The sequence below is a fragment of the Arachis stenosperma genome, chromosome 8 (assembly GCF_014773155.1).
Source record: "Arachis stenosperma cultivar V10309 chromosome 8, arast.V10309.gnm1.PFL2, whole genome shotgun sequence".
NCBI lineage: Eukaryota > Viridiplantae > Streptophyta > Magnoliopsida > Fabales > Fabaceae > Arachis > Arachis stenosperma.
In genome coordinates, this window is record NC_080384.1 from 3,118,346 (window position 1) to 3,130,963 (window position 12,618).

At 33.9% G+C, this 12,618-nt stretch overlaps 3 protein-coding genes across 9 annotated transcripts; 1 reads left to right on the top strand and 2 right to left on the bottom strand.

The window, feature by feature from the left end:
* The first annotated feature begins 2,601 nt into the window (after positions 1-2,601).
* LOC130943409 (beta-fructofuranosidase, cell wall isozyme-like) lies at positions 2,602-5,609 on the top strand. Its single transcript, XM_057871282.1, has 7 exons — positions 2,602-2,787; positions 2,950-2,958; positions 3,228-4,099; positions 4,230-4,388; positions 4,656-4,891; positions 5,006-5,096; positions 5,292-5,609. The coding sequence occupies exons 1-7, from the start codon at positions 2,610-2,612 to the stop codon at positions 5,475-5,477; spliced, it is 1,731 nt and encodes a 576-aa protein (XP_057727265.1). The 5' UTR covers positions 2,602-2,609; the 3' UTR covers positions 5,478-5,609.
* A 594-nt stretch (positions 5,610-6,203) lies between these two features.
* Positions 6,204-9,428, bottom strand: LOC130946882 (nucleosome assembly protein 1;4-like). 7 transcript variants are annotated; one of them, XM_057875772.1, is made up of 12 exons: positions 9,190-9,356; positions 8,855-8,898; positions 8,694-8,749; positions 8,502-8,597; positions 8,168-8,260; positions 7,976-8,042; positions 7,823-7,902; positions 7,546-7,730; positions 7,247-7,433; positions 7,108-7,151; positions 6,724-6,886; positions 6,205-6,603 (listed from the first exon to the last, which is right to left on the bottom strand). In XM_057875772.1, the coding sequence occupies exons 3-12, from the start codon at positions 8,745-8,747 to the stop codon at positions 6,499-6,501; spliced, it is 1,074 nt and encodes a 357-aa protein (XP_057731755.1). In that variant the 5' UTR covers positions 8,748-8,749; positions 8,855-8,898; positions 9,190-9,356; the 3' UTR covers positions 6,205-6,498. The 7 variants fall into 7 exon arrangements, with proteins under 7 accessions (XP_057731754.1, XP_057731751.1, XP_057731755.1 ...); XM_057875771.1 differs by lacking the exon at positions 8,694-8,749 and having other exon boundaries at positions 6,204-6,573; positions 9,190-9,428; XM_057875768.1 differs by lacking the exon at positions 8,694-8,749 and having other exon boundaries at positions 6,204-6,591; positions 9,190-9,428.
* Positions 9,429-9,822: 394 nt separating this feature from the next.
* LOC130944523 (glyoxylate/succinic semialdehyde reductase 2, chloroplastic) lies at positions 9,823-12,528 on the bottom strand. The gene is made up of 10 exons (XM_057872871.1): positions 12,138-12,528; positions 11,973-12,048; positions 11,832-11,887; positions 11,574-11,658; positions 11,404-11,464; positions 11,267-11,319; positions 11,088-11,158; positions 10,926-10,998; positions 10,376-10,480; positions 9,823-10,299 (listed from the first exon to the last, which is right to left on the bottom strand). Exons 1-10 carry the CDS (start codon positions 12,446-12,448, stop codon positions 10,138-10,140), a joined length of 1,053 nt encoding a protein of 350 aa, XP_057728854.1. The 5' UTR covers positions 12,449-12,528; the 3' UTR covers positions 9,823-10,137.
* Between the last annotated feature and the right edge of the window lie 90 nt (positions 12,529-12,618).

The window sequence follows — 12,618 nt, forward strand, 5'->3', positions numbered from 1 at the left end:
AATAAATAATTTCATTCTTTTCAACTAAAAAAATACTCAATTATTAAAAAAATATATTAAATTCATTTCTGGATCTAAATGAATCTTAATTAAACTAAGAAATAAACCGAAATTACTTAAGAAATAAAAAATTTGGTCAATACTTATTAGCAGTATCAAGTGAATATCAATTAACATACAAATGAACCGAAATAAATTAAGAAATGAACCGAAATTATTTAATGATGACAGTAAAGAAAATCAAAACTAATAAAGATGTTCGTAAAATGTTGGTATTATTGGTGATGACGATAACAAAAAGGAAAAAGAAAAAGACGCAATATTGAAGAAGAATCTGTGTGTGAATTTCGAAAAAGAAGAAGAAAAAAGAGGAGGAAAAAAAAAGAAGAAAGAGAAGAAGAAGGAAAGAAGAAGAATCTGGTAAATTTAGAAGAAGAAGAAAGATGAGGAAGAGGAGAAAGAGAAGAAGAAAGAGAAGAAAACAGAGAAGAAAACGGAGAAGGATTTAAAAAAGGAAAAGTATGAAGAGCCAATGGAATATTTGTACAATGTGCACAATGGAGGTTTATGAAGTATTAGAGATATAACTGTTACATTTTTTTATCAGTTGAAGCTTTTGGGATGAGTGGCATCATGATATGGTATTAGAGTGTTAGATTTAAAAGGTCAAGAGATTGGATTCTTGGTGAACCCAAAATCAATTTAAATTTTTGGAAAGATGTTTATTATCCTAGTACTCGGATGGTTACAGTATGAAAGATGTTCATTTTGTAACTCAATAGATCATGTACACATTGTATAAACGTTAAATATTGATGGTTATCAAATTAAAGTAATGTATATCTAAAGAATAACATAAAGTCGCGACCATTTTGCTGAATTTATAACTTGTTGTGCAACTGAGTTATGGTGTCTAGATTAGTTATAAAAATAATACTATACACATATGCCATAGTTGCAACCGAATCATTATAACCTTAAATTAAAGCTAAACCTAATTTTTGAAAAAAAAAAAAATCTGGTCAAGTTTATAATTCGTTAGTTATAATAATTCAGTAACAATTCGACATATACGGTTATTCATATAATTTTTTACAAAGTCAAATTATATGTTATAATTATGAGGTACTCTTTGACTTATTAGTAATATTATTCAAATTGCATGCATATGCATGTGTTCATACTCCTTTAATTCAATGTGGTAGCTGGCCATAAGGAAGGAGCCACGTTTTGAGGATAAGTCCAATTCAGTTTTCTTCTCTGTTTCATCTATGGTCGGCAACCGCACACGATTTCCGATTATTAAATAATTTAATATATTTAATTATTGTTCTTGCTTCATGATTTGAAGTATAACTCATTCTTTGGATGTCTACTCCGAATTTCTTTATTTCGGCTTCAAGCTTTTTGTCCAAGAGAGGTACACCTTGATTCAATATGAACAAAAATGAGAGAAAAAATATCTGCAAAAAAACATTTTGACTTTTAAGTCAATATATATTTTATAAACTTATTTTTAAGTGATATTCAACTTACCTCAAATGAAAACTTTTAGGAGTTCGTAATCTAAAATGATCTATTATTGAATTACAGTGATAACATATGAAGATTATAATATTTTGATTTTGTTATTATAATGAATGAGGAATGTTAAGGACAACACAATTTATAATGTATAGTCATTAATTTGTCATTATTAATATTTTTAATGTTGTGAATTACTCATTTTTTTTATAATTAAGTGCTAATCAGATTTCAATAAAAATACCGATTTTTTAAACTTTCTCTTAATTTTAATAGTCGACTTATAATGTATACTCCGAATTTTTCATAACCGACTTATAATGGTCATGTTAATTATGTATATTCACATGTTAACTAATATTAATTTCATGTGAATAATAATACTTTTAATTTGATCCTTAATTAAGCTGATTTACAAGATGTTTTTTATCACATGAATATGATGCAACGAAATATGGGGATCGGATAAACCCTCCTTGATGTCATTGCATTTTAATTTGATCCTTAAGGTGTTTGTCATCACATGTGAATAATAATACTTTTAATTTGATCCTTAATAAGCTGATTCACAAAATGCATGTTTCGTACGTCTTCATTGCATTTATATAATGATAAATATAAATATGTATAATAAAAATGAACAAAATTATAAATTACACACAGTAAAAATATGATAAAATATTGAAATAACGTGAGCAAGCTTCGAACCACCAGCACCACATGGAAATTAAATCAGGATGGGAGAAAAAAAATATAATATTATAATCGTATTTTATTGACTAGTGTCCAAATTAAAGCTGTGTATAGAGTAGAACTCATTGTTAATCTTGAATAGTTGATAGTTGACTTTCCACACACATTAATTTGATTTATAATAATATATATAACTAATAAGAGTCTAAGATTACATAATCTTTGAATTTTCTTTCTCAAAAAATAATTAACTTTTGACAAGTGTGACTAATGTTGTTGTTTCCATAATCCAATTTGGAAATTTCCAATTAAAATAAGCAGCATAACATGACACTCTATATAAAGAGATAGCATATAACACAAGCTTCACACATTTCAATTATCCATTCACCATGGCCAATTTGTCTCCAATAATCTTGTTGTTGGCACTTTTCTCTCTCATTTATGGTAATGCCATAGCAAGCCACCATGTTTACAGAAATCTTCAGACTCAACAATCTTCTGATAGTTCCTCCAATCAACCTTACAGAACTGCTTATCACTTTCAACCTCCAAAGAATTGGATCAATGGTATATATCTATATTAGTTCCTTCAATGATAAATTAAACTAATCAGAAACTTAATTCATTTTCTGTATCAAGTACTCCATACATACCACTAACTAACCCTTTGTTTTTTGTTGCTTTTTCCTCTGTCATTTGAAATGATATGCTGAAATGGACATCTTCCAGATCCTAATGGTTAGTTCTGCTCTCAGCTTTAAATATTTGTTCTATATGCTAATAGAGCATAGGTTTTATATGAGAAACATTTCAAGCATAAGGAATATTGATGTTAGATCTATAGCTATGTATTCTTAGAATATTTGAAAATTTTCTTTATCTGCATGTTAATGTAAATAATATATTGATTTGACATTTATGTTACTACAAATCAAATTTGATTTTGATGTGTCAATGATTATTGATAAGGTGAAAATGTGTTTGTATATGCATGGCTTTTTGTTCAGGACCAATGAGATACAAAGGACTATACCATCTATTCTATCAATACAATCCCAAAGGTTCTGTTTGGGGCAACATTGTGTGGGCCCACTCTGTATCAAAGGATCTTGTGAATTGGATCCCACTTGATGCTGCCATCTTCCCATCTCAGCCGTCAGATATCAATGGATGCTGGTCAGGATCAGCCACAATGCTCCCTGGGGGCAAACCTGTCATTTTATACACTGGAATTGACCCAAACAACCACCAAGTCCAAAACTTAGCCTTTCCTAAGAATTTCTCTGACCCATTTCTTAGGGAATGGATCAAGTCACCAAAAAACCCACTAATGGCACCAACTGTTGCTAATAAGATAAATTCAACCTCATTTAGGGATCCTACTACTGCATGGAAAGGAAAAGATGGGTATTGGAGGGTGTTGATTGGAAACAAAGTAAACAGTGTGGGAAGGGCAATTTTGTACAAAAGTAAAGATTTTGTTAACTGGGTTGAAGCTAAACAGCCCCTACATTCAGCCCAAGGGACTGGAATGTGGGAGTGTCCTGATTTCTTTCCTGTTCTTAATAATGGCCCAATTAACGTTGGTCTTGATACATCTGTGGATGGTGATCATGTTAGGCACGTGTTAAAGGTTAGTTTGGATGATAAGAAGCATGATTACTATTTGATTGGTACTTATGATGCTTCCCAGGATGTTTTTACTCCGGATAATGGGTTCGAGGATAATAGTCAACCTGTGTTGAGATATGATTATGGTAAGTATTATGCATCAAAAACTATTTTTGATGATGGGAAGAACAGAAGGGTGTTGTTTGGTTGGGTTAACGAATCCTCAAGTCAAAACGATGATATCAAGAAAGGATGGTCTGGAATTCATGTAAGTGCAATTTCTTATGATAAAGTTTATATATTATCTTTGCATAAATTGAGTTTGACCAAAATAGTATATTCAAAGTAGTGGGGTAAACTTGGTTGCATTTAATTACTATATTTAATTTAATTTGCAGACTATTCCAAGATCTATCTGGCTTCATAAATCCGGAAAACAGTTGATTCAATGGCCGGTCCAAGAAATTGAAAATCTACGTGTGAACCCTGTAAACTGGCCCACCAGATTGCTCAAAGGTGGTGAACTCCTTCAAGTTAATGGAATCACTGCAGTACAGGTAATTAAGATTTTATTTATAGTAAGTTAAAACTTATATGAAGTTTGTTTTCATGTGAAATTGATAATTGAGAATCGTTAGATAATAATTTAGTCAGATTTGTCAAATCATGTAATGATTATCCTCTATCAGCTGCATGAAGACAAATGTACGTGAATCTTTTAAGTTAGTAATATTCTGGGGCAGAGGAAATGCATAAAAACCATATGGCAGTTCTTATAATTTGTCAATTCATTTAATATTGAATCATTATAAAATGCATGGCAGGCTGATGTTGAAATTTCATTCCAAGTGAGGGAGTTTCAAAAGGCAGAAGTATTGAAGAATTGGGCAGATCCTCAGATTCTGTGTGGTATGAAGGGGGCAGGAGTAAAAGGTGGTATTGGACCCTTTGGTCTGCTAGTTTTGGCTTCAAAAGATTTGCAAGAGAGCACAGCAGTGTTCTTTAGAATATTTAGATACCAAAACAAGAACTTGGTGCTCATGTGTAGTGATCAAAGCAGGTTAGTTAGTTTGATATAGATATCCTTTTCTGTTCAACTTTTCACCAAACTTGACATGTTTGATTTGAACTCTCTGTTGTCTAATTTTTGCTAATTAATAATATGCTTTGAAAGGTCTTCGCTCAATAAAGAGAATGACATGACCCCATTTGGGACTTTTGTTGATGTGGACCCTCTTCACGAGAACCTCTCACTAAGAACTTTGGTAAGCAATTAATACAAGGTTGTTAGTCATTTGTTTATGTAAAGATAATAGGTGAAAATCGCTAAATAATTTAATATATTTGACTAAATTATTATCTAACTTATCTGAATTATTATATTCATGTGGCTTACTAAATATATAAAACTATTTTCAAGATTGTGTGTGATTAGTTAATTTGTGTGGTTTATTTGACAGATTGATCACTCAGTAGTGGAGAGTTTTGGAGGAGAAGGAAAGGCATGCATCACATCTAGAGTTTATCCCACCTTGGCGATCAATGAGAAGGCACAATTGTATGCTTTCAATAATGGAACTTCATCTGTTAGGATCACCAGATTGAGTGCTTGGAGCATGAAGAAAGCAAATATCAATGGAAATTAATTAAGTGTAGAAAACCCATTCTTCAAGTATTGTTTATTAGTTAATTGTTGTATTGTAACAATAATAATGCCATTACATATGTTTGCAAGAAATCAAATAATGAGTAAGGAATACGTTTATTTTTTGTACCAATGAATGCTAACTCAATTATGACACATTTTCCACCATTTCGTAAAATTACTATGAAGCATGCATGTTGGTGAAGGCTATTTAACAAAATGAGTGCCATTCTCTTTCGTTTCCTTGAACAAGTTCATCATCTTTGGTGCGTAGAAAATGTATGATAAAGGATAATGCATAATGAAAAAGAAACAGAGCAAGTGAACATGACATATACTATTCCATGTTTATCACGCCAGCATAGCATTTAGCTAGCTAAGTTATAGGAAATCTTCGATATGTGTACATTATTATATTATTGTTTCTGTAACAAGCAAGAACAACGAATTTTGAATTTTCAAAACCCTTTTAATCCGTATCAAAAACAAAACTACCGCCTAAACCTGTTGTTTAATTTATCACTTATACACTTGAATTTTCATAATAATAAGTCTTCTTCAGTTCACAATATTTGTCGTAATGTCTGCTAATTAAAAAAAAAAAAAAACAGGCACGTGGTTGCTTTCTTGCGATCCTATGTTGAATTTCCACCAGTTGCATTATTCTGAATTATCTTTCACCAATTGCATAATTCCTCATTCGAATACCATGATCCAAATTTTAATACATACAGGAATGATTTTACTAAATTTGAATACTTTGTTAAAATACGAAGCACTGTTGGCAGATCTGTACAGTGTGTCATGTGTGATCCAGAGTCAAGTGAATATGGGACATGGACAAAAACACAAATCTTTATCAAGAGTCAACATATAGAAAATATTTAAGACATAAAATTCATACAACGACCCAAAATTAAAAGAAATCAAATTGCAACTTATGACTGAAGTAACCCAGAAATTCTCCTGTATTTGCTATGCTGACACTAAATCTATCCAGGTCTGTTGCACACAAGTGAGGACTACTGCTGATTGCATTCAGGAGGGCGCTCCGTCCGCTGGCCGTTTCCTCTATCGGGTTGAGCCCTGCCACCAGTCTGCATGTTAGATCCAATCTGAACATTGTTCTTTGTAAGAATAAATAATGTTAAGTTAGCAAAACAGTTCATTTGATGCATTACAATTATATAACAGATGTACATAACAAGCATTATGGGCTGGCTTGTAGAGTGTGTCATTATCCATACCTTACTCCGCCTCTTACTTTGTACCTCTTCCTCGTCATCTTCATCTTCCTCACCATCCCCATCATCATCATCTTCATCTCCTATTTCCTCAAAATCACTCTCTGCAGCCTCCCCCGTGAACCATGACACAGCATGGGGAATAATTTTGTCCCGGATAGTAGAACTGTGCATACATATCAACACTAACACGTTAATATACAAATAAAAGTAAACCAACACCTTAGATGGTCCTCTGGTGGCATCTATCATCATCAGATTCCAAAGGCCAACATTTGGTATCATAGGTTAACATATGATGAGCTCTGGGATCATTTCTGCTTCACAGTTTTAGTGGAAAAACTTAATGGAATATGAGTGTCACACAAGTATTGTCAAGTGACTTACCCCAGGTCATAATCATGTTCTAACAAATTTTGGAGCTCCTCGACCTATCCATGCAAGAACCAATGCCAATTATTACTTTATTAGTAACAGTCACATTATTAACTTTTGAATGGATGGTTTTATAATGTAAGAGACATACAGTATCATCATCAATATCATCATCCTCATCCAAGTCCTCGGGAACCTGGGGAGGGTTGAAAAAGTTGAAGAAGCTTTCACATTTTTCGGTTTTTATGATGGGTTTGGCATTCTTTGATCCTTTCTTTGGCTTCTTCTTAAGAATCTTTTCTGTCAAGCTCTTTCCAGGATTCCACTCAATCTTTGTTCTATAGTTTAGAATTTAGAGAGAAAAGCAAGACAGAGGGGAGAGAGAAGATAAGAACACAAGCAACTGAAAACATGAATATAAAAAGTGACAAATTAATAGATATTACTCACCCTATTGCTTTCTCTAATATAGGTTCATCATCCTCAATCATGTGGTATGTTTTTGTTAGCAAAGAGTTTTTGAAATAAGGATTAGAATCAAAATAGAACTCCAGCTTGAAGCCCTTTGGGTTATCAATTTTACACCACTTGATATCTTTAAGATACTTGAGGGCACCCTCATCACGTTCAGTGATCTAGTACAGGAAAAAGAAAAGGTAGATTATTGCTCTGAAATTATTTTAACAGATTGAAATGTAGAATAAAATGTATACATAAATTACCCTACCTCCTCAGCCAGTATGTCATTTGCCTTCATTGCAGTAAGCCAGAAGTTAGGCACTCCTTTCTCTGAATTACAAGGAGGATCTAGAATGATATCAACAGAGAATGCATGATTCTAGATTGATAGTAAATAAGTACAGATAATTAAATGAGCTACCTTCTGCAGGCACAGGTTCATTTGTAATTCCTTCAACCTCAACCTCTCCATTGACAATTTCGTACCTCTGCAAGCACCATTTGACGACCAATATTATGATTATTTACAATACACTACCAGTCAGTAGCATAGGGACCAATATTATGATTATTTACAATACACTACCAGTCAGTAACATAGGGACATACGCACCTTTGTGTAAAGTGGTTCGTAAAGCTTCTGGTATTTAGCTTCTAACTGTGCTCGCTCCTCTATAAACTTAGTCTCCAACTCATCATGTTGGCCCTACAAGTTGAGAACCAAACCAGATTCTCATTTCTGTCTCTTACTAATGGAAACTTGAAACTTATAGCCTTATAGCAGTATAGTACTAAGCTCGAGCAATTGATCACAACATTCATTAGATTAAATTCAAGATATGATGTAACTCGTAAGTATAAGACCCAAGTTTCTTATCAGTTTATCACACAGAGGAAAACATGTGGCCAAGAGAGGCCTAGAGATGGCAGGCAGCAGTGTCATTCACCTGAAGATCTCTGAGAACCTCAACACGTTTCCTGACATTGGGTGCCAGTGTTTCCAGGACGTCAACATGATTCCCAGCCAAGAGCTGAAGCTTATCCTGCAGAGATGGTAGATGATATTGCACAATGAATCAATCTCATCAAAAACAGGACAATCGAAAAACCAAGCTAATTCATGTATGTAAATCACACACCTTGATAGAAATATCAAATATTTCATTCCTTTCAACATTCTCAAACAAGTCCATCACTGAGAACAGTTTCTCATTCACATTTCACCTTTTCGTTCTTTTAATCGGCGAGGATAACATTTAAAACAGAAGGAAAAAAAGCATGGTAGGAATGATGGAGTTACCTTGAGTGCATTGACAAGATCAGCACGATCTTCAGCACTAAGAGCTACACACACACCAAAAAAAAAAAAAAACACACACACTCAATCAAAATTCAGACCTGGCTTTTAAATCAAGAAAACAACATGCAATTGATATCCACATACTAGTTGGCGAATTCAGCGATTGCAAATTGATTATCGTTATGTGATCAAAAAATTGAACGAAAGAAAGCAGAATGAGAGGATTATTAGCAGAAGAGAGAAGGTTGAGAATAGTTTTGAAGTGAGGAGATAGATAAGGCGGTGGTTGATAAATTGAGAAAGCGAGATATAGAAAGGGAATGGATGAGAATTACCGGCGGCGGCAGCGGGGAGATCGGCGGCATGATCGGACATGGTGAAGAATGGGTGTTTGGAGAGAAAGGTTAATGATGAAAACGCAGAAGAAGAAGAAGAAGAAGAAGAAGAAGAAGAAGAAGTAGTAGTTTACACGTGAGGTTGAAGAACGTGGGGCACACGGATCTATGCGGAACTCATCAACTGCCGCTGTCAGTTACACCCACGCTAACCGTGGGGGGTCTTTCTATGAAATTCTATCCTTCCAATAAATAAATAATAATATAAATATCTTATTTACTTTTGCTTTACGAAATTAAAAAAGATGCCAGGACGTCTTTTATTCTTCTAGAATATTCATTCTTAATAGTTAGGAAAAAAATTATTCATCCTTATATATTCATAATTTTTGTTCTTTCAAGAAATTGAATCTAATCTTTTATTTCTTATTATTATACATAATTAATAAATAAAGTAGTAAACAAATAGACCTGTAAATGCCTATTGATACTAGTAAAAAAATTACGTACATACTATATATCTGTATATAAATATATGTATTATTTTATTTATTTTTAATGCGTTTTTTATGATTTATATATTTAATACAAATAATTAATTTTTGTGTATAACATAATTATAACATTAGTATATTATTCTGTAAATAAAAAAAATAATCATTTTAAAGAAATTAAATTAAAATTATTCATCACAAGGATATTGAATTTTTCATACGATTTTAACTGAGTCGGTACTTGGTACATGAAGAAAAATCCTCAAACCGGTTGTAAATACAGTTTGATCGAAAGCCCTTGGAACTTGGAAGTATTCTCTAAATTAATAAATGTACTTGAGATGCCTAGTCCCACAGTGAACAGGCCTTAGTCCATAACCTTGTTGAAATGGAACCTGGGTGTAATAAAAAGAAGGAATATTTATAATTTAATTTTATGTGCGAGTGGTTTTATTTATGACTGCTGAAATTTGGATTTCAAAGCTTCAATGACAGCTGAGAAATCCTCATCACTAAGGCCATGGGACTTTGCAACCTTGTATAACTCATTAGCAGCTGCTGCAATTGGAGTAGATTGGGATACAGACTCTGCTAACCCCAGTGCAAGTCTCAAATCCTGCACCGTTACAACACAATTAGTTTCTGTTAAAAACTTCAAAGATAATAGGAATTTAACATGCTCATTAATGCACCTTCTGCTGATGCTTTAGAGGGAATGCAGTAGGGTAAACCGATTGTATCATAGATGGGCCTTTGGTTGAGTACATTGGAGCACTGATGGCACCCTGTGAAACTACCTGCAAAATTGCCATTTGTTTTTAACACTTTGCTAAACATTTATGTACCTTTAAGTTGTTTCATGACACTTAACACCATCTTTCTTTCACAAGAGGAACAAACAATTCAAAATTTACATCAGAGGAATAACGTGCAAGAATTACTAGGAATCAGAGAAGAGAAAGCTCAACAAAAGTCACATCATCAAATTTATATTTCATAGCTACATAGGCATTGAACTAGAGGCATTTTATTAGATTTATTAGATTTATCGGTGCCATGGTTTCTTTCAGCATCATCATCATTCACATGCAGCTAATAATGTAGGAAGACAAATGAATCACATTTTTGAAATATCAGCAAAGAAATTTGCAGCAGCCCAGAGCAACCAAAGACTTCAAGACGAAACGAGCAACAAATCCATGTACAATTACAATGGTAATTATTTCGTTTAGTGGCAAATACCTCGACTAGTACTTTTGGATCCAACCCAACTTTCTCGCTGAGAAGTAAGCCTTCAGAAAAGGACGCCATCATACTATATGAAGAAATGGTAGTGTCACATACACATTAACAATCATATAAGAAAAATCAGCAGCAAAGTAGCAATAGACAAGTTGTAAAAACCTGCCCATGATCATATTGACAACGAGTTTCATTGCAGCTCCATTTCCAACATCCCCGAGGTAAAATTTCGACTATATAGAAGCATGAAGAAACCATATGTGAAATAAGACTCTCATCCCCCAGAATGATCAGGGAAATTTTCTTCCTATAAAAAAAAAATAATGAAGGGCTATACATACTTTCCCCATGATGTCCAAGAGAGGAGCAACCGTTTCATAAAGATTTCTGTCACCTGCAATATCAAATAAATTGCTTCAGTTTCTTTATCTGAAAGTGCCACCAACTCCGCCATGAAATGGAGCCTGAATTCCTTCACCTGCTGTAAGAAATATCAATTGTCCATCTTCTGCTGGCTTTTTGGAACCTGAAACTGGAGCCTGTGGATACACAGAAATGGATTTCACAAGTATTACTACATGCAATGAAGTAATGTGTATCCTGATTACACAACACTTGGTGTTTGACAAAAGGAAAATGTGAATGCACCTCCAAAAATAATGCTCCAGTAGCTTTGATGCGCTCACTAATCAATTTTGAAGTATCAACATCAACTGTTGAAACATCCACATAGCTGAAAATGTTTAAGATATTATTAAGCTTGCAATCATATTGAGGAAGTACAATACAGCACACACCATTAATTTTAATTTGCATGTGATCTTTGTACGCTCAAATAATAATCATATAGACATTGATGAACAAAGATATGGATTGTATTGGCAACTATTATTATGAATAGAGTACCCTTTTCCTGGAGCCATTCCATTTGCAGCTCCATGGTTGCCACAAGCAACATCAATCTAACATGAGGGGATGAACAATAAGTGAGAATTCTGAAGAAAGATATATGCATTGATGAAATTAGGTAGAGTGAGATAAACACACAGCACTGTGAGGATCAGCAAGCATGGCAAATGTGAGGTCGCAAGAAGCTGCTACTTCCTCAGGAGAAGACAAATATCTGCAGAAACAATGATTGATATGAAATGAATACGACGATAGGGGAACGGAGCTGTAATTAGTTAGTTAGTTAGTTAGGTAGTTGGTTACTTAGCTCCCAAGGAGATGAGGGGATCACACTTTGACTTGGTCCTATTCCAAAGAGTGAGATCAACCCCAGCTTTGAGGAGGTTGTGAGCCATGGGGGAACCCATGATTCCAATGCCCAAGAACCCAACGCGAGGAGCGGGAGAAGAGGTGGAATTGGAGATGTAAGAGAGAGAGCGAGAGTTAGAAGAGAAGTGGTTGTTGTTATTGAAGTTGAGAGTGAAAGGGATGCCCCAAAGGGAGGAGGTGCGAGTTGCTGCCATGGCATTAGTTGGAACACCGAAGAAGCAATTCATCAAACACCTCATAGTCATTCCCACATTCCTACTCCCTACACTTTTCTCTCAAACTTGTCTCCGTTCCTCATCCCAACTATGCTTACGTGTCACCCTCCTGCCGCTCCAACCATATCTATAAATTCTTTTATTTAATTAATATCGGGAGCAAAGAAAATTAGAAAATAACCCCACAATAAAGGAGGCTA